Below are 20,762 nucleotides of genomic sequence, written 5' to 3'. Positions count from 1 at the left end.
CAGTATTCCCTGTGCTCAGAATCCTGCCTCTTCTCCTGGTCCTTTCCCGCTAACCCCTTCCACGGGAGGGCACCAAGTCAAGGCTTCTGTCAGGTGCTTAGCAAAGTGCTAGGTGGGAGCTGCTAACAAGGATCTGTTTTGTGGCCTGGGAGCTATGGATTCTTGGTACAGCCAAAGTGAGGGTAGGAATGGGGCAGGGAGAGACTGGGCTCCCACGGACTGCAGACCCTTGTCAGCTGTTCCCCGCAGCCATGCCAGGGCATTCATTTGGGGACTCTTGAGAGACCCAGGGTGGTATTGAACCCAGAAGGGACTTTCTTGCTCTGCAGTGTGGAGCCCTAGCACAGATGAGAACGTAGCTTGTGTGGCATCCAGAAAGAGACCTGCCATGGTGGCATGGGCATGACTCTGGAACCCTGAAGGCCACCCTCAAAGCCTACGGCCTCACCAGCCATGGAACCCCAGACCCGGGCACCTCTAGGACCATGTGAATCAGAGTAACTGGAGGGGTGGTTGGAGACGGAAAGTGAGGCTTGTAAGTGGTACCTGCTCACAAGCACCACCTCTGAGGTGCTTCCCCAGCCATACTGGTGCAGTGGAGCTGCTCTACAGTGAGGGACGCATAGCCGAGCGACCTCACTCAGGGCAAGGCATGTTGTGTCGCCCCTTCCATCCTCGTTTCCTCCATTGAAAAATGGGATAATAATTGGCCTTCCCTTCTGGAGCCGTGAGGACGAGCTGAACTGATGGGAGAAGCCTCTGAACCAGGACCCTGAGCCACCAGGAGCTCGGCAGCCTGGCAGATTGTAGCACGCACCTTGCCTAGCCTCTGCTCCCTCTCCTGTGTGGGGTCAGAGGTCAGCCCATTCTGAGATGTCCCACGTGACACGAGTGGCAGCCCCTGGCAGAACACACCTGGCACTTAGCAGGCAGATGGTGGCAGCCATCACAAAGGAAATGTGAGTGACCAAGGAGCCAGCGGAAGAGGAAGTGTGCAGGGCAGGAGTCCATGGCACGCATGGGGGCGGGGGGGGTCTCAGCTGACAGTACCAGCAGCATTCTTCCACTACCCCAGCACCATCCTGGGGTCAGTGGTGGCCATGCCAGGGGATACAGGTCACAGCAGGCATGGCGTGCATCTTCTTCAAGGGTCATTTTGTTTTGGAGGAAAGTTTTGTGTTATGCCCATGTGTTAATTAGGATACCAAGAAAACAAAACTTCGGGGTTTTTAGTCTACTGACTGTTCCGCTGGGTAGCAGGTGGATGCCTATGGCCAGAACTAGGACTAGTATTGCATTGTTTTGTTTCTTTTGTGTGTGTGCAAATACGTGTTTGTGGGGTGGGAGGGTTACATATGCCACGTGTGCATGTGTATATAGAGGCCAGAGAACAACCTTGGGTATTTATATATTCCCCAGGTGCCATACACCTTTTTTTGAGTCAGGATCTCTCACTGGCCCAGAGCTCACCAAGTATGCTAGGCTGGCCGGCCAGCAAGCCCCAGGGATCCTCCAGTCACTGCCTTAGCAGTGCTGGGATTAAAAGAGTGCATCACCAGGGCTACCTTTAAAAAAAAAAAAAAAAAGAAAAGAAAACGAAAAACAACGTGGTTTCTGGGATGGAACTCAGATCCTCATTTTTGCAAGGCAAGCATTTTACCAACTGAGCTATCTCCCAGCCCTGCTTATTTGTTTTGAGACAGTGTCTCGCTCAGTCTGACCTGAAATTTACTATGTGGTGTAGGAGGCTAACCTCGAACCTGCCATCCTCCTGCCTCAGCCTCCTGAGTGCTGGGATCATAACAGGCATGTGCCACCTCACCCAGCTGCTGGCACACATTATCAAGTGAGGAAGTTGACATGATGGTCTTTCCTATCCTTACCAGTGTCAGCTGGGGAGACAGGTCCTGACAGCTCAGGTGCTTGGCCACTCCCCACCCCCAGCTGGCCCCACCCCTTCAATAACTCCCAGGCATTCTCCACTGTTAAGGGCTCTTTCTGATTTCTTACGTAATTCAGATGGAAAAGCTCCCGAAGGCAGCCCCCACGGCGGATCTGTGCGGAGCCGGTATTCAGGGACCTGGATTTTTGACCAAGCTTTGAGATATGCATCTGGTACGTGATGGCTGAGGGACAAGGCCTGATCCGGGTCAGAATGGGGGTGGTGGGCATGGCTGGCCACGGCTGCCAGCTGCACACCCAGAGAGAGCAATCCCTGCTAGTGACTCAGGACCCGAGGGGCCACCCTCCCCGACACCCTATCCTACCATTGTGAGTAAATGTGAGCCTAGTCTCACACTCAGGACTGTGGCACTCCTTGAGGGGTAACAGGGCATCTGAAAATCTGTAAGTCTAAATTCTCTGGATCATTTCAGCAAGACTTCCTATGGACCATTGAGGAGTGAAGGGGGAAGGAAAGTCCCATGGCCTGTGCTTGGGAACTCAGGCTTCCTTTCCTGTAGAACTTCCCAACCTGAAGCAGCCTTATGCCTTTCTGGCTCTGGCTTACTGTTCACCACGGTCCTCTCTCCTCCTATGCATTCAGAAAGCTGATTTATAAAGAAAAACTTGGGAAATACTGGTGGTAACCACAGCTATCACTTACTGAGTGTCTGTTGTATGCCAGACCCTGTGCTAAGGACCCACAGTCATGTTGGACCCCACTCCCATGGGCATAGTTGACATAGAGGAACCCTGAGAGGCTAGTGTTTCCTGACAGCTTTCCTGACTAGTTCTCAGTGAGTCAGGATTTGAACCCAGGTTGACTGCCCTTGCTGCTCAATGAGGCTGCCACTATGGTAAGCTCTGCCATTTATTTGCCCACCTAGCACCTTCCACACACAGGGCACCTGAGGCCCAGGGACTGGGACTGAATGGAGGGTGGGCTCAGGAATCCTTCAGTTCATCCTCACTCTACCAGTGATAGGGAGATGAGCAGAGGCTGCACACGGTGCGGCATGAGCTCTCAACTCTCCACAGGCAGAGGAAGGATCTCACTTGTTATAAACAGCATTGACTCCATGGGCTTTGCCTTTCACTATGACTGGGCCAGGGTCCTGCCTCCGACCTTCAGGTCCTTCTCTAGTTATCATAACACCATCACCAAGTTGTCCCCAGGCCTCCTGGCCTGGCTGCCCCCCATTAGATGGAGGGCAGGGATCACATCTAGCTCACTGTGGGACCTCAGTGCCTGACCATTGCAGGTGCTCTGCAAATCTCTGGTTGGTGAAAGGAAAACGGACAGAAACTGTTGGAGAGTAAGTGGCAGTGGCAAGAAGAGACTCAGGACATTATCACACGGTGACAGATGAGTACAGCAGCAAGCCACCATGAATCACTGAGCCCTCACTGTGTGCCAGTCATAGGGTTGATTGCAGAGAAACATGCACGATCTTGCCCCTGCATGTGTTTGTCTTTCCCTGTGTGGCAGGGATGATGTATGCTCAACCCCCTAAATGACAGAGCGATGCACCGGCCACCCCAACCCCGCCCCCAGTGCTTCCACCATGTCAGCCAGTGGCTCACGTGTCCTCTCAGTAGCTTGCTCTCAGTATGAGAGGCAGGAGCCACCGTCGTATTGGCTAGTGAGGAATCCAAGGCGCAGATAGCTGCAGGGGTATGTCTGAGATCAAGTAAGCCAGGCTGACATTGAGAAGCCTTCAGACTGCCAGGCTCGAGGAAGCAGAGTTAGTGGTCACTGCCACTTCTCATGTGTCTGCGGGGAACAGTTGGTGTGTATCCAGCCTTCCCATCAGCCCCCTTGCCTTCTCCACTGAGGAAACTTAGGCATAGCCTGTGAATGGCAGAGCCAAGTTCCTTCCCTGGTCCCATTCTAAACCAATGATTCCTCTTCCTGGCTACTGGGTGCCAGAAGCTTCTCAACCCCTATTCAAATCTTTCTGGAAAAGGCAGTTGCCTAGGCCTGCTCCCAGGCCGTTTGAGAACCACACCTGGCCTGGGAGGGGTGGGAAACATTTGCACATGTTCCCTGGGTCTTCTGCTCAGAAGGTTAGGGTCTAGGCCCTAGTTAACCTCAGACCTGCTGGCAGGTAGAGATGGATTCTGTATGATGGGCCATCCTTGGGTCCCCTTGGGGGTCGGCCATTTTAGTTTCTGCTCCTGGGAGGAGTCTCCAAGAGGCAGGAGTCAGGTAGGGGTGTGTGTGTGTGTGTGTGTGTGTGTGTGTGTGTGTGTGTGTGTGTGTGTGTGTGTGTGTGTGTGTTGTGGGACTATTTCTGTGTTTGAGAATGTCATGGATCCTTAGTGGGTGGGGACTGCCCTTGGCGAGCATGTCTGTAGTGGGACTGGACACTTGCTGGGGGAGTACAGGGCCACCTGGAGGGAGAGACTCTAGGTCTTTCTCTCAAACAGACTAAGGTTCGGTTTGTCTGAAGACAGGACCAGGGGCCAGGTATGGCCTGGTTTGGAGTCTGTCCTCTTCCTCTCTGTCCCATGCTGGGAAGAGGACAGCCTAAAACTCCTGTAGTGAATTTAAAAGGTGATATCGTTATGGTGTGGTGACTCCTCACAGAGCTCTTTGGGTCTCTCATTTTTCCTCTCAAGGTATTGGAGGCCATCACCTTCATCCTACAGATTTTGGAAGCAGAGGCCCAGAAATGGGCTGCCTTGCCTTGCCCAGGGACATTGGAGTAGAGTCTGGATGTAAAGCCCAGGCCTCTTGACCTCTAGCCCAATGCTGTCTCTGCTGGTCTGCGCTGCCGTTTTGCCTGCCTAGTGGCCCTATGGGGCCTGGGCCTTATAGTGACAGGGTGACTGATGGGTCCTTTCCTCTTCTGTTTTCCAGGTTCCTATGAATGCGGGATCTGTGGCAAAAAATACAAGTATTACAACTGCTTTCAGACCCACGTGCGGGCACACCGAGGTGAGTGAACACCCCAAGGCCACCCCACCGTACTCCACCTGGTATTCTGGAAGCCCTGAGAGAGCCTCTTTCTTTAGCCATAGGAGGGAGGGCTAGGGAGGAGGGGAGAGGTTTTCTCGATGTGGGAGAATGTGCAGGGGACAAGACTCTAGGCTTTGGCCTTGAGGACTCTGGGCATGCTTATCCCTGCTAGTTGTCAGCCACCGCTCCCCCACCAGGCCGCATGCCCCAAGGTACTTTTGATTCTGAGCTTGGGCCGGTGGCACCTGCCACCACTGGAACCAGGGAGCAGGAAAAGAGGGCAGCTTGGGCCCTGCTGATGTTGGGTTTCAGAACTGAAGACACTGTCTCCCACGGTGTCCATGAGTGGACAGTGCAGGACAGGTTCCCCTCCCCTGCTCCATTCCCAGTCTCTCCCCTGCAATCAGCCTGTCCAGCTGGTTCACCTTCTTCCTTAATGTCTCTTCCACAGACACCGAAGCCACCTCAGGAGAGGGAGCCTCCCAGAGCAGTGAGTACTTTTCCTACCTTGTGGGCTGGTAGGGGCTGAGCACCAGGCATGGAAGGGAGAGAAGCTGTTTCTCCCCAGATGGCCCTGAGCAGCCTTTGAGAAACATGTTGTGGGGGCCAGAAAGTCCTTATGAAACCAGAGCAGCCCTTCTCAAACTGGGTTCCGTGGCATGCTCATTCTGAAGAGGATTAACAGGTGTTCTGTCAGGGAAAGGGTCCTTTGTTACCATGAGCATCTCTAGGAGCCTCCCATGCATTTTGGACACTAGCTCATAGCCTGGGGTTCTGTAGCCTATGGAGGATGGAGAACAGTTCACTCAAAGTAGCCCTGGCCTCAGGCACAGTGGCTTTTTGGTACTTTGTATTAGGATGCCAGATGCTGGGACTGTGTAGGTCGTTAACATCCAGGCAGAGTTGCTCACACCTTCTACTTACTATCCTTCAACCCCATGGGATAGTAAGTGGCCAGCCCACTGGGTGTATGCTGGGGTGAAACCTCTGCCCCTCCCCCCCACATGAGCTTCAGGAGTTCCACCCCAGGTAAATATCCCATAGAGGTGTATGTCTGTGTCCATCAAAAGATATGAGCTAAAGACTGGCGAGATGGTTCTGGGATTAAGAGCATTCACTGCTCTTGCAGAGGACCTGGGTTCAATTCCCAGAACCCATATGGTGGCTAATAACTGTATATAACTCTAGTTCCAGGGGACCCAACACCCTCTTCTGACCTCCAAGGGCATTGCACAGCACAGGTGCACTTACATACATGCAGGCAATACACTCCACACGTAAAATTTTAAAAATAAAATTTTTAAAAATATTTTATTTATTATTTTTATTTTATGCATATGAGTGTATTGCCTGCATGTATGTGAGTGCACCCGTGTCATCCACTGCCATGGAGGTCAGAAGAGGGCTTCGAATTTCCCTGGAACTGGAGTTAAGGATGGTTTATAGCATCCATGTGGGTGCTGGGAATTGAACCCTCAGGTCCTCTACAAGAGTAGTCAGCAGTCAGTGCTCTAAACCACTGAGCCATCTCTCCAGCCCCTAAAAATAAAAAAAAATTTAAGATATGAGCTAAAATGTTCTTAGTGCACTGTTCTGACAGCTCTAAACTGTAAGTCACCTAGACGCCGAGCTTTAGGAGTGGATAAGTGTGCTCACCCAAGGGCTGTGTGCAGAAGAGGAGGTAAGGGGAGCCTAGCTACCCACAGCCATGTGTGCAATGCTCTCAAACCTTCCATCCAGCAGAAGGCAGGTACAGAGTGGTTCATCCTCTAAGATTGTCAGAAAGCACAGACGTGGGGGAGGCGCACTAACGGAAGTCAGAAGATGGCTCACCCTTGGGAGGGGCTTCTGCTTTGTGAGCAATTGGGGCTTTCTATGGGTGGAAAGTGGCCGAGCTTTGTTCTCTGTTGGGGGGTCAAGAAGTGTTCTCTGTTAAGGGCCAGATGGTGAAGAGGTTCTCTACTAAGGTCATGGCATCTCTGTCACAGATCCTCATCCCACACTTGTAGCAGGAACTCCAAAAAGACAACGAGGCTGGCTCTGTCTCTGTCTCTGTCTTCAGTAGTTTCTTCTTTTCCAGTCCCTATGGTCTACCTGTGGTCAGCCACACATTTAAAGGCCTTCCCTATTTATCCTTCCTTCCTTGGCTACTCTGGGCCCCTGGCCTCCCTGGCAACCTGTCAATGGGTCGTTGTGTTCTGACTGGCTTCCCCTATACAGGGCTTTCCGGTGACAAGTGCTGTGGCTGAAAGTATTCTTAGTCCTTCCCACACATCTCTCTTTCTCCTTCTGGGCCACATTCTCCCCATGACCAGGGTGCTGTCTTCTTTGTCCTGTGTCCCACCCTAGGCCAGCCTGGCAGTGTTGCTCAGAGCGCCTAGTAAGCTCATGGGTCAGCCTTGCACGGGGCTGTAGGACCTTGAAGCACAAAGGTCCTGTGGAGAACAGCACCTCCAGCCTTGCCCACTTTGCAGATGAAGACCCTGGGTCCCAGGGAATGCAAGTCTTGCAGCAGTCCAGTCATACATAGAGGCATAGAGGCCCCCTCAGTGAGCTTGTCTCTAGACCCCTGGCATCTGCCAAGGTATTTTCAGAGACCACCAGTGCCACAGAAGAGGCACAGAAGAGGGCAGAGGTGAGAGGAAAGGAGGCTGGTGCCCTTCGCGTCCCTGAGTTCAGCTGAGATGGGACCAGAAATCTCTACCTCAGGCCAGAGTGGTACAGCTTTGGGATAGAGTATCTTATTGGCTACTATATGGGGTGCAGGCTGAGGAACAGGAGAGGAGTCCAGAGGAAAGCACACGGTATTGCTTATCCCTCCAGAGAAAGGCCATGACCACTGACTTGGAGTTAAGAGGGCATTTGGTCCCTGGCTCTCTCTTCTCCCCTCTGTACAACCTTGAGCAAGTTGTCACACCTCTGCAGGCTACCTACAGACCCCAGGGAGAGGAGATTGATGAACCCTCCCTAGATCAACCAAAGGAACACATTCATTAAGTCTGCACCAGCTCAAAAGCTAGAGGGTGTGGCCTATAGGGAAAGGTGGGAATGGTTGTTGCTGCTAGCTTCACTTTCTGTGGCCTAGGGAAACTCAGGGCAGTGGTAGCTATCTTTCTGTGTAGCCCAAGTCTCTAATTTGAGTGTGATTTCTCGGGGTCCTCTTACTTAGGGACTCCCACAGGACTGCAGGCATGGTTTGGCCAGAGCTGTGGTCTCATCTCAGAGCTCAGATGGAAGGGGTCGCTTAGGCTCACTTAGGTGGATAGGGGTTGTTACAGGACTCGTTCCTTCCCATGATATTGGTCTGAAGACCTCAGTTCTCACTCTCAGCTCCGTGCTACTTGCATCTCTCCATGACTCAGCTGACAGCGAAGCAGCCAATAGGAACAAGCAGGACAGAGATGGCATGTGCCAAGCCAGTGTCCTGGTTGTCTGTCACCTACTTCCAAAGTGACATCCCATCATTTTCACCACATTTCCTTCATTAGAAATACCTGAAAGGGGCCAACCCATAGTCCCTGAGAAGGGGTCAAACAGGGCATGAACACTGACTGGTAAGGGCCATTGGCACATCTCTGAAGCTGACCCACTTCGCTATGGGGTTGGGTCAGGTCACTTCTCTTCTAGAAGACTTGCTTCCTCTCTCCGTTGAAAAAGCTGGTTGAAGAAACACAAGGGAAGGGCCTGGCTGGCACCTTGCACACAGTCACACCTGCCCTTGACCATGGAAGCTGTATAGATGGTTACTTTTCTGTGATGGGAGGCGAGACCCATCCAGAGCCTTACAATTCTGGATCTCCACAGAGTGCACAAATCCAACCCTTGAGGTCCCAGAATGCACTGAAGTTAACCGAAAATGGAAGCTGAGGGAAGCAAGGAGGAAGAGGGGCTGCTCAGAGGTCTGGGGAGTGACAGGGGCCACATCCTCCCCAGTTCAGAAGTAGGCAGTGCCTGGGTACAGGTAGCTCAGAAATAGGTTCTCCAGTTAGAGCCAGATGGGGCTGGTCCCATATTTGGTACTTGAGGCAGACGCACTGACCAGCAACTTCACCTCAGGTGATATATGCTCTGATAAGCACCATGTCTGTCTGCCCTCGCCCCAGACAATTTCAGGTACACATGTGACATCTGTGGAAAGAAATACAAATACTACAGCTGTTTCCAGGAGCACCGAGACCTGCACGCTGTGGATGGTGAGTCAGGCCCCTCACTCTTCCCAGCCATGCCAGGGAAATGTCCTTCCTTGTGGACACTGGACCCTGCCCAGTGCCAGAGCCTGGAGGAGAGGGACCCACCCTGCAGGATTCTGGGTCGGGCATGTCTCATCATATCCATTTTCCCTTCTATGTTTGACCAAGTGAAACTGCCATTTTCATAAGTCAAAATGAGTTAAATACTGAAACTTCATGCCATGTCATTTTCCAGTTTTATATTATTTGCATGCCATAATGAAATTAAACCATTTTTTAAAAATGGATGCTGTTCTTTGAGCATCTTAGATGATAGAGCTAGAAATTATAACAATAAGTTCAAGTCATTCGTCTGTAGTCTTAAGAATCTTAGAAAGGGGGTTTTGGACAAGGAAAGGACTTGAGGTTTCCAATCTAGCCCCACACCTTATCCAGTGAGCAGTGATGTAACATGGGGCCCGCTGCCTGTCATCTTTGCCCCATCTTTCCCTGTCATCCCCTTTCTTCCTCCTCTGCCATCCATTGCCTGCTGAGGATTCAGAGAAAGTACCAGGCAGAAAGTATCTAGGGTAGACACTGCCATGGGCTGTGCCCTGGTAAGTATGTATCATCCTGTGGGTCTACTTTCTTGGATCACTTCACTGACCAGGGTAGCCCTCCCAATGCCACAGGCAATCCCACAGGATGGGTGTGGTGGGCAGAGGTAGTGATGCCCGGGTACTAACAGGGCTTCTGTTTGCTTCTTTCCTTCTGCGGCTGTTGCCTCCCGCCTGGGCACAGTGTTCAGTGTGGAAGGGGCCCCCGAGAATCGGGCAGGTAAGTCTTTGTGGCTGCCCACTTTTCCTGTCTCTAGCTGGGCTCCGGCATCGTGAGTGGCCAGCATGCTAAGAACCTTGTGTTCTCCCACAGACCCCTTTGACCAAGGTGTCGTGGCCACTGATGAGGTGAAGGAGGAGCCTCCCGAGCCGTTCCAGAAAATCGGACCAAGTATGTGGGACCCTGGGACTGAGGGCTGGGTAGACTGTGTAGGCTGGGTGAGGGGCACTGCTAGAAAGTCTGTGACTTGAATCTTATAGTTATGTGCCCAGCTGTCCATTGGGCTGAGTAGTCTCAGGACATTAGGCTTCAAGGAGCTGCAGATAGCATAGGTTGAAGGCAGGACAATGAAGGCAGCCAGCCCACAGCTGCACTCCAGCCATATGTCATCTATGTGTACATGGTGCCCCCAGAAGTGTCTTAACCACTTGAACTTCAGCATCTTGTGGCTGAAGATGTTCCCTACAGGCTTGCTGGGGGGTTAAATGAGATCACGGACTGCTTGTTAACCCAGCACCTAGTACATAGTAGATGCTCATGGGTTAGGGGTGCAGGACAGTAAACGGGTGTTCTAGTGAACAGATGGGGCCATGGACTTGTGTAATTCAGTCAGTCAGGGGTGCAGGACAGTAAACAAGTGTTCTAGCTTGCTTTCTGTGACAAACGCCATGACCTAAAGCAACTTAGGGGAGGAAAGGGTTCATTTGGCTGACACTTCTAGGTCATAGTCTAGCACTGAGGGAAGTCAGAGCAGGGACTCAAGCAGGAACAGAGGCAGAAACCACAGAGAAAAGCTGCTTACTGACTTGATCCTTAGCTTCTGCTCAGCTAGGTTTTTGTTTGTTTTATGTTTTGTTTTTGAGACAGGATCTCCTTGTAGTCCCATCTGGCCTGGAACTGTAGACTAGACTCTTAACCTCAGTCTCACAGAGATCCACCTGCCTCTGCCTCCTGAGAACTGGTATTAAAGGTGTGTACCACCACGTCCTGCTCAGCTAGCTTTCCTATATAGCCCAAGCCCCTGCCTAGGGATGATACTGTCCCCAGTGGGCTGAGCCTTCCTACATTAATTAGGAATCAAGAAAATGCCCTATAGAATGCCCACAGGCCAGTCTGATGGAGGCAATCCTCTAGTTGAGACTCCTTTAGGTAACTGTGGGCTGTGTTGACTTGACAGGTAGGAATTCAGTGAGCAGATAGTTACAACCCAAAGCATACAGGGATCTTTGGGAGCCAGGGAAGCCCAGTGTGAGATCAGGAAGCTTCTAGGGAAGACAGAGGTGGGAATGGAACCTCACATCAGGCGCAGAGGCAAGGGAGGGTACTGGCTCTGGCAAAGGAAGGAGAATCAATGATGAGTTCATATTCTGGAGGGCTCTGAGCAGCAGGCACTGGCATTTCCACTTGGTCTTCATGAGACTGAGCTAGTGATCAGGACTCAGAGGAGCGCGGTCAAATGACAGTGTGTCTGCCAGGAAGAGACTAGATAGGGACCTTGTGATCAGCATAGGCAGATACAGTAGGACCACAGTGAAGAATACTCATTCCGGCCTTCAAGAAATTCCAGGATGTCCCTTGCACCTGCTTTCTGTTCCTTGCTTATACCTGTAGAAAGAGACCTTCATTTTCTTACAATAAGGATCCAAGACAGAAGTACACTCAAAGCAAGACAAGGGGATGGGGAAATCAGAGGAGCTAAAACACTGAAGAAGGATATGCTGTGCAGAGGGGACCTCAGCCCAGGATCTTGGAAGGTTCTGGATGCCACCTCCAAAGCTGTTCCTTCCTGCTATCTTGGCATGCTCAAGGAGGACTTGGGTTTCTTCTTGACTCTTGAATCATTCAGGAGATGACAGAGAACATAGTGTCTGTAGAGTGGATGGCACGGTGCTTGTCACATGCACAGTAAGCATTCAGTGTACAGCAGCCTGAAAATCATCTGTGGATTAAGAAAATATGAAGTCTCCAACTCCAGAGCTGGGAGTTTGCCTGTGCAGGGGCACAAATGCGAGTCACAGAAAGCACTTGAGAAAGTCATAGTCTGGTGAGAGAGATGGACAGATAGCCCCATACAAGAGTGAGACAGGGACTCTGGGTCTCTCACTTTACTGCTCACTGTCTCTCAGAAACTATAGAGTAGCCTTCCCCTTCCACCTGCAGGAGCCAGGCTTTGAAACCTGATGGGCTGGCAAGATGGTTCAGTAGACAAGGGAACTTGCTGACGACAGTTTGATTCACAAAACCCACATGGTAGAAGGTGAGAACGAACTGCAACAAATTGTCCTCTGACCTCCATATGTGTGCTGTCACACACACACACACACACACACACACACACACACACACACACACACAAATAAATGAGTAAATAATAAATAAATTAATATTAATTAAATACAAAAAATCATTCAGGCCTGGGTGTTGATTGCAGGTGCCACCCACTTTCCAGTTACTTACCCCTGCTGAATATCCTTTGACTCACCTCAAAGCTGGGGAGAAGAACCTTACATACTCTGTATGACTTGGAACACATCTACCAAGTGTCTAGCCCAGCTTGGCTCCCATCCATGGTGTGAGACAAGAGAGGTTCCTGGGAAGCAAAGGCAGGACTTCCAGAGCCAGCCCAAGGCCGCACCCCAGCTCTATACTGAGCTACGTGGCACCCTTGCGCCCTTGTGATCTACTGATCCATTCTACAGATAATAGTACTTGCCTTTCAGTATAGTTGGGATTGGGTAGGATTCTATTATAAGTGAATTAGCATGGTCCTTGACACATGCATGGAAAGCATTAATCACACGGAACCTGAAGACTGCCTGGGAAGACACTTGCTCTGTGCCTAGTCTGATGGCAGCCCTTGCAGGGATCTGGGAGGAAGCACACTAAGATCATCTCTGGAACTGCACTGAGGACACCAGACCAGGCCGTGCTGAGAGCTGAGATTGGTAGAGTTGTGTGGGGTCCCCCCATGAACACCCAGGATCTGTCATGGGAGATGAGGATGCTGCTTCTAGAGCCGACCGATGTTATGGAGCGCCACAAAAACTAGGCATGGGGCAGGGACAGCCAGTAGAGGCGCCAGGCATCCTGAAGGAACTCACTGTGAAAGCTCTGAAGGTCCAGGAAGAGGAAAGTCCCTGGTGAGATGTCTTCCATATGACATCAGCTGAGCAAGTGGGAGAATTGGATACTTACATAGGAAGAGGCGGGGCCATGAGGAAGAAGAGGTTAGAGGTCACCAGCTAGCAGAACTTTTGTTGAGTGCCCACTCTCTGCCAGCTGCAGTATGAGGAGAGCTACTGTGAACTGTGGGCAGAAGTGCTTGGAGAACAGTTCTTCTCTGTTGAAACAGGACAGCTGGCTCACTTGATTTTTATGCTTGGATAAGGAAGAGTAGGTTGAAAATTCCACACAAGAAAGAGATCTGAAGGAGTCCAGGGAAGAGTATATCTCTGAAAACAGTCTCTACCACAAAATCTAGAGAAAGAAATATTTGTACATCCTCAATCACATGTAAGAAAATAATACAGGCCCACATTTGTAATCTTCACACTCAGGAGGCTGAGGCAGGAGGATCTCAAGTCAAGACCAGCTTAGATTGCAAAGCAAGCTCCTGTATCAAAAAGAAGAGAAAGGTTAGTTGTAAGTTATCTACCACTTCGGCTGCCATAAAAAGCCATAAAATAATACCACAACTCAGCAGCTTAACAGAGGCATGGTTCTTACAGGTCGGAAACCCAAGACCGGGGTGCCAGTGTGGTTGGGTTCTTGTGAGGTGTCTCTTCTTGGTTTCCAGATGAGCTTTCTGTGTCCTCACCAGGTGGCAGGGGAAGAGGGAGGTAGAAAAGTGAGGTCTGCAGTCTCTTCCGAGGATACTCGTCCCATCACGTGCTTCCTACTCTCATGATCTCATCCAACCCTTATCATCTCCCAAAGGCCCCAACTCCAAATAGCATCACACTGGCAACCCAAACTGCAGTGTATGAGTGGGAGAGAGACACAGTTTCACCCTTGTAGAAAAGGAGCCCGAAGCCGTATAGTGAAAAGGCAACGCGATAAAATACAGTGGCAAAGAACGGAGAGAGAAGAAAGGGTTGGAGAAGATGAAACAGAAGAGCAGAATGAAAAGCTACATGATAGAAAATGACAGAATCTGTCTGCAGAAAAAGAGTAGCAACACGAAAGCCAAATGGGAAGAGATATAGATCCTAAGAAACACGTGGAATCAGACAGGAGCCCAGCTCTGGGTAGCTGGCGGTACAGTACCAGAGGGCCAGATGAGATATTCAGAGATCTAATAGAAGATTGAGTTGCTGAGCTAAGGAAGTTCTGTATATGTGAATTTGAAGGGCTTGCCTAGTGTTAGGTAGACTCAACATAAGATGAGGCATCTATATATAAAAAAGCAAGTCACCGGGACTGGAGAGATGGCTCAGCAGTTAAGAACACTGGTTGTTCTTGTAGAAGACCCGGGTTCGAATCCCAGCACCCACATGTCAGCTAACAACTGTCCATAACTCCCGTCCCAGGGGATCCAACAGCCTCTTCTGACATCCACGGGCATTGCACAACACATTATAAAAATAATAAATAAAATTTTTTTAAAAAAGCAAGTCACCTACCCATGAGTTCAAAGTAGGCTAACCTTAGACTTCTCTGCAACATGGAATGTCCAAAGAAAGTGGGTGTCTTTTGAAGGAGAGAGGCTTTAAGAATTTTACACTTGCACAAATTGTGATTAGTGAGCAAATGAAAAAGAGGTTTTTGAAAATGCATACTTGAGTGAACTGTTTGATGGAGTACTTGGAAACACTCGTTATAAGGAAGCCATAGTGTAAGAGGATTTTTGAACTCTAAAGACAAGTGAGCTTAAATGGCTGGAAATTTAATTACAAAAATTGAGTGCATATACTAAAATTTATCCTAAATAAGGGGAAAAAAGAGTTTGGATTTTTAAAAAAGGGACTAAAGATAGAACTCAGTAGAGAGCTTACTGTCATGCACATACCTGCTGTGGCTTTGATCTCCAGCACTGTATGAATTGGGCATGGTGGTGCATGCTTGTAATCCCAGCACTTGGGAGGTGGAAGCAGGAAGATAAGAAGTTCAACATCATTCTCAGCTACACAGTAAGTTTGGGGCCAGCCTGGGCTATATAAGATCCTGTCTCAAAAAAAAAAAAAAAAGAAAGAAAGAAAAGAAAAGAATAAAAGTTTTAAAACAGGGCAGGAACTAGTGAGTAATATAGTAAAATACTACAGTACTGTATACAGGAAAGGACTAAGCCAGTCCTGCTTGTAGTGTGGTCTCAGACCAGCAAGATCAGCCACACCTAGAAGTTTGTCAGAAATGTGAATTCTTAGGCCCTACCTCAAACCTGCAGCATTTGAATCTCTGGAATGGAACCCAGAAGTTGATCTATATTCTAAGAATCTGCCCTGGGAGATTCTAACAAGTGCTGAAGTTTAAGGATGGAGCTGGAGAGATGGCTCCGTGATTAAGGGCACTCGTTGGTTCTTAAAGGGGAACCAGCTCACCAACTGCTCATCAGGCAGCTCACCAACTGCCTGTAACTCCAGTTCCAGGGGATCTGATGCCCTCTTCTGGCCTCTGCCAGCACCCACACACAGGACACACACAAACATACACATAAATAAAAATTGCAAAATCTTTAATGAAGAGCTTGAGAAGCACTGGGTAAGCTACCTTTCTCAGTGGTAACTGAATAAAATCCCATTTTCCACTCAACTGTTAACAATTCGAGAAATATAATATATAATAGGGAATATGGGAAAATAATAGAATGTGGTGATGAAAGAGTAAAGAGCTCATACACCAAATGGCCAAAACAGAAGAGAAAAAAAACAGAAAATGCGAAGCACGGAAACGAAAAATGATTTTAAAGAAAAATAAGTGCAGTTTGTGTGTCCCTTAGCTGAAGTGCTTAGGACCAAAAATATTTCTGATTTTGGAATTTTTAGATTGTGGATATTTGCATATCATAAGATGAGACCCAAGTCTAAATATAAAATTTGTTTATATTCCACCATATATCCTGTCCATACAGCCTAGAAGTAAGTTTATGCAATATTTGTAATGACTTTATATGTGACACAAAGATTGGGGCATAAAATTTCCCATGTGTGGCATCTTGTTAGTGCTCAAAAAGTTTCAGACCTTGGAGCATTTCAGATTTGGGGATCAGAAATGCTCAGCATGTAAAACCAAATCAATGATAGCAATAAAAGCAAGTGGTATAATCTCCAGGGTTAGAAGACAGAAACGGTCAGGTTCGTTGTCAATAATCCAAATTACTAATGGTTTATTAGAGATGCACCTAGTTAATCCTTATCTTTTCCTTAGCCTTGGCTTGTCTTTCTCAGGGAACTCTTTTCTTAAAGAGATTAAAGTCCCTGTCATGGCTTTTTGCAGTGCTGTTTCCTTGAGCACGCCTACCACGGGTGAAATTTGTGCAATGGTTTGATCTTTCTGTCTCCTCTTCCACATAGCTAGCTTCTGAGGACGGGAACATGGCAGTTTATGTTGAGCTTTAACACAGTCCCTGTTAATGAATGAAAGTACAGGAACTTGTCAGAACGTGCCATTAGATACATACAAACAAATAGAAAGCAGAACCTGACAAATCACTAAGAACTTAATGTTAATGCCAAACTAATAAAATGGTTTAATTAAATGTTAGAGCACTGCTTCTTAAACTTTCCCATGCATTAGGATGTTCTTATTAAAACACAAATTTCTGGGCCCACCTGTAGATTTTTTCCAGCAGATACTGGGCAAGTCCAGAGATGGTACATGTCTGTCAGGATCCTGTGGTTCTGATGATACTAGTCTGTCCAAGAACCACACTTAGAAGCTCCATGTTAGGAAAGAGTTCGCTGTGGGTAAACGGTACTGTTCACAGTGCAGATTTTGGGAGTGGGGTGTGGGGGGACAGAGTCTCATGTCATTTAGCACAGATAGACATAGAAACTCAATATGTAGATAAGGATGACTTTGAACTGATTTTCTTGCCTCTGCCTTCCTAGCTCTGGGTGGCATGTACTACATGTGCAGTTTATGCAGAATTGGAGAAGGAACACGGGGCTTTGCACATGCTAGGCAGGTGCTCTACTGACCTGGCTCCATCCCCAGCCCTGTAGTGGAGATTTGGATCCAGGGGCATTCATACACCAAGCAATATTGTACCTAAATAAAAAAGTAGATTCAGAAAGGCAGTGGAACGGAAAGGTTTATCACAGTGTTTAGTCTTTGTCAGAACAAACAGACAAAGTTATATAGGATTGAGTAATATAATTAATGCAGTTGATCTCACAACTTCAACAGGAAATAATATGTATACCTTTTCAGTATTCATGAGTCAGCTACAAAAATCATTTACCAAAAATTCTTAAATTTCCATATTGGGAGAAAAAAGCAAAAGAGAAACTAAAACACAGTGCTTGTGGTACACTTGACAAAATGTCGATGTTCTTAATCTACAAAGAATTCAGTGATTTTTTTTAAAGGAAAGTCACAAAAGAAAACCTATAGTTAATTAACAAGAAAAATAATCAATTTCCGTAGAAATCAAAGAAATGAAAAATAAACCCACCGTGGAATCTAGCCCTGCCTCTTCTGTCAGTTATGCAAAATAGAGATGATGAGGCTTTCCTGGGCTGCCAGTGTGGAAAGGACTGTTTCCACACCTCTCTGGGTGGGGAGATGGCGCTGTGGTTATCACAGGCATACAAAATGCTGCCCCTTCCTCACCTCTTTATCCTGAGGACATAGTGTGCCAAGCTCCTAAGCAGTAATCTTTATTTTGCAGTCATGTGCCAAACTAATGAGCCAATGTGCAAAAACCTCTGCAAGGATGTAGATCACAGCATTTTTTTTTTTAATAAGGGGAAAATTTTTTGAAACAATCTGAATGTCCCTTGGTGGAAGGCGACTGGCTCAGCAAATTCCCAGGTCCCGAGGGAGCCATGCAGTCAATAAAGGCAGTCCTGGAAATCAATACTTATTGATTGGGCAAGATGTCCACAAAGTATTGTCGATTGAATACAGCAGGTTACAAAGAGGATATCGATCAGGCCTGGCTAATTCAAGGCCACAGGAGCCAGACAAATGGCAGCAACAGAGAAGGGGCTCAGAGGACAGTGAAGGGAACGTGGGGGCAGGCCTGGCCAGTTGGCCATGCCCTCTAAGACACCCGTCTTGGTGTGGGGATAGTTAGAGGATGGCACTTTCTTTTTAAAATTTTGTGCTTGTGTTTATCAGTATTTTATAACTGCCCCCTAGTGACCCATTTTACATGAAACATTTTTTAAGAAGGAAGAATTTAGACAGAACCTAAGAGAGATATAAATATATAAAGTCCAGCGAGGGACTGGCAAGATGGTTCAGGAGATAAAATCCTTGCCTAACCAACTGAATTTAATCCCTGGAACACATAAAGGTGGAAAGAGAGAGCCTACTTCATGGAGTTGTTCTCCGACCTCCATACACCCATGCTCTGTGGCACCCATGTGCCCCCACACACAAATCATACACACAATAAGAAATAAATAAAGCTTAGGGAAAACTAAGGAAGAAGTGTGACCCCTGATCTAGTGGATGGGGCTACTTGGGGACAAGGAAAATTCTGGAGACATGGGATCGTGGGTGTGGCCCCTGCAGTGAGCAGGACTTACAAAAGGGCTGATGAAGTGGTTGACTTCGGAGGTCAGCTGGGGACTCCTGAGTGCCAGGACTGGGCTGGAGCGGTGGAAACCAGTGTGTGCCAAGCACTATTCTTTTTTTAAGTAATATTTTTTATTCTTTGAAAATGTCACAGATTTATACAATGTATCATCCTGATCATATCATCCACTACTCCCTCCCTCTGGCTCCCCCTAGTGTCCCCCGTGGCAGCTCCCTCCCAGCTTCATGTCCTCTTTATTCTGTGGTTGTTGCTGTTAATAACGCCCCTGAGTCCAGTTAGCGTTGTCCATATGCACATGGGTGTGGGGTCATCAACAGGGGCATGAGCAACTTACCAACAATCACATCACCAAAGGAGAGTGAGTCTCCCTTCCTCAACAGACAACAATTGCCAGTAACTCCTATAGGGGTGAGGCCTTGGGGGCCCCCATCCATGCTGGAATTTTGCCTGGCTTGTTCTTGTGCTGCTCTTGGGCAGGTGTCCACAGCTGCTTGTGAGCACAACATCCATGCATATCCAGAAGTCAGCATCTTACAGCTCTCCTCCCCATCTGCCAGCTCATACATTCTTTCCAACCCCCTCTTCCATGAAGTTCCCCGAGCCTTGGATGGCAGGAGATTGTTAAAGATAACCCATCCACAGCTGAGCTGTATTTTATACTTGGTGCTTTGATCAGTTATGAGTCTCTGCACTAACCACCACCCACTGCAAAAAGGAGCATTTCTGACCAAAGTTGAGAGCAGCATCTATCTATGGGTGTGAACAAATATTAAGAATGCAGTTTGACAGCATGACCATTTAGCAAAACAGCAACAGAGGTTCCCCTTGGGCCTAGCATCTCCCGAGTTATGTGGAGAGATCATCAGTTAAGTTCCCCAGGTTTGCAGGTACTGTTCAAAGCATTTGACATGCAGATTTAGTCCTCACAGCAAATTACAAGATGGTCATATTACCTCCCTTTACAGATAGGAAAATGGGGCACAGAGGTGTTAGGAGAACTGACAGAGGCTGAACGCTAGAGAAATGGCTTAATCGGTAAAGTGCTTGCCATGCAAGCATGATGACCCAAGTTCAAATCCCCAGGACCCATGTAAAAATCCAAGCACAGCACTGCATGCCTATAATTCCAGATCTAGGATCCCAACAGCTTGCTGGCAGTGAGCTCCAGGTTCAGTGAGAGACCCTATCTCAAAAAATAAGGCAGAAAGCAATTGAGAAAGACTCTCAAATTTGACCTCTGGCCTCCATACACACAGCACACATACACACACGTGCATGTACAACACTCTCCCCCCACAGCCCCGCCCCCCACTGCCACAGACCTGTCAGAGGTTACACAGCAGAACAAAGCCAAGCTAAGATTTAAACCAGGCATTCCAACTCCACAGACAGAGTTGATTCTGGATGGTGGTCCTAAAAGGAGGAAGAGTTTGTTCGGGGGCAGGGGGCGCTGGGGTGCTGATGCTTCAGTGGGACAAGGGCCTCTTCTCACATCTCCTTCTCCTTGGACAGAAACGGGCAATTACACCTGTGAATTCTGCGGGAAGCAGTACAAGTACTACACACCCTACCAGGAGCACGTGGCCTTACACGCCCCCATCAGTGAGTTCCTTCTCTGGATGGGGAATGGGGAGGCCTCAGGAGATGCAGGGGCCAGTGACTACCCAGGGCTCTAGAGCCTTCCTAGGGAAAATACCAGAAAGGTGAGGGTGGGGCTGTTGGGTGTCTGGGTCTAGCCTAGGCCGTGGGACTGTACAGCTAGAATAGTCTAGAAGACCCACTCAGAAACCAGCAGGGTCAGAGCCCTCCCATAGCAGTGGCTCAGAGGTCTGGGCCCCCATAGATTGGGCATCAGGAGGGCCCTGTCCCCACTTCCTTCAAACACCTCCACATTATGAACTTTCTGAATCTGTACCCACCCTAGAGCCAGCATCCCAGGATGTAGCTTCCATCTGAGCTGACCACGGCCTAACCCGGCCATTGGGCAGGTAACTGGACAAGTCAGCCCCTCTGCTGCAGTGGTGGAAAGCTAAGGAGGCACAAAGAGTGCAAAACTAAGGGGCAGGAGCCCTGAGAATCATGTCCAAGGGTCACGGGCTTGTTGGTAACCCTGACTGCTTCCCCCTCCTACCGTGGCAAGGACAGGAAG

At 48.7% G+C, this 20,762-nt stretch overlaps 1 protein-coding gene across 16 annotated transcripts in view; it reads left to right on the top strand.

The window, feature by feature from the left end:
- The window catches only part of Znf618 (zinc finger protein 618), an 86,947-nt gene that overhangs the window by 25,501 nt on the left and 40,684 nt on the right, over positions 1-20,762 (top strand). For 7 of the 16 annotated variants that reach the window (XM_029563748.1, XM_029563747.1, XM_029563739.1 and 4 more), the window contains 7 exons: positions 2,020-2,115; positions 4,805-4,882; positions 5,355-5,393; positions 9,007-9,096; positions 9,850-9,909; positions 10,003-10,080; positions 20,126-20,215. In XM_029563748.1, the coding sequence (XP_029419608.1) occupies positions 2,020-2,115; positions 4,805-4,882; positions 5,355-5,393; positions 9,007-9,096; positions 9,850-9,909; positions 10,003-10,080; positions 20,126-20,215 (531 nt within the window). The remainder of the gene's footprint in view (positions 1-2,019; positions 2,116-4,804; positions 4,883-5,354; positions 5,394-9,006; positions 9,097-9,849; positions 9,910-10,002; positions 10,081-20,125; positions 20,216-20,762) is intronic. The other 9 variants (XM_029563750.1, XM_029563746.1, XM_029563745.1 and 6 more) reach the window with 3 other exon arrangements.

The sequence above is a fragment of the Nannospalax galili genome, unplaced genomic scaffold (assembly GCF_000622305.1).
Source record: "Nannospalax galili isolate Female #2095 unplaced genomic scaffold, S.galili_v1.0 scaffold34, whole genome shotgun sequence".
Classification (NCBI taxonomy): domain Eukaryota; kingdom Metazoa; phylum Chordata; class Mammalia; order Rodentia; family Spalacidae; genus Nannospalax; species Nannospalax galili.
Note: the sequence above shows the minus strand (reverse complement) of the source record. Positions and strands in the feature narration are given on the sequence as shown.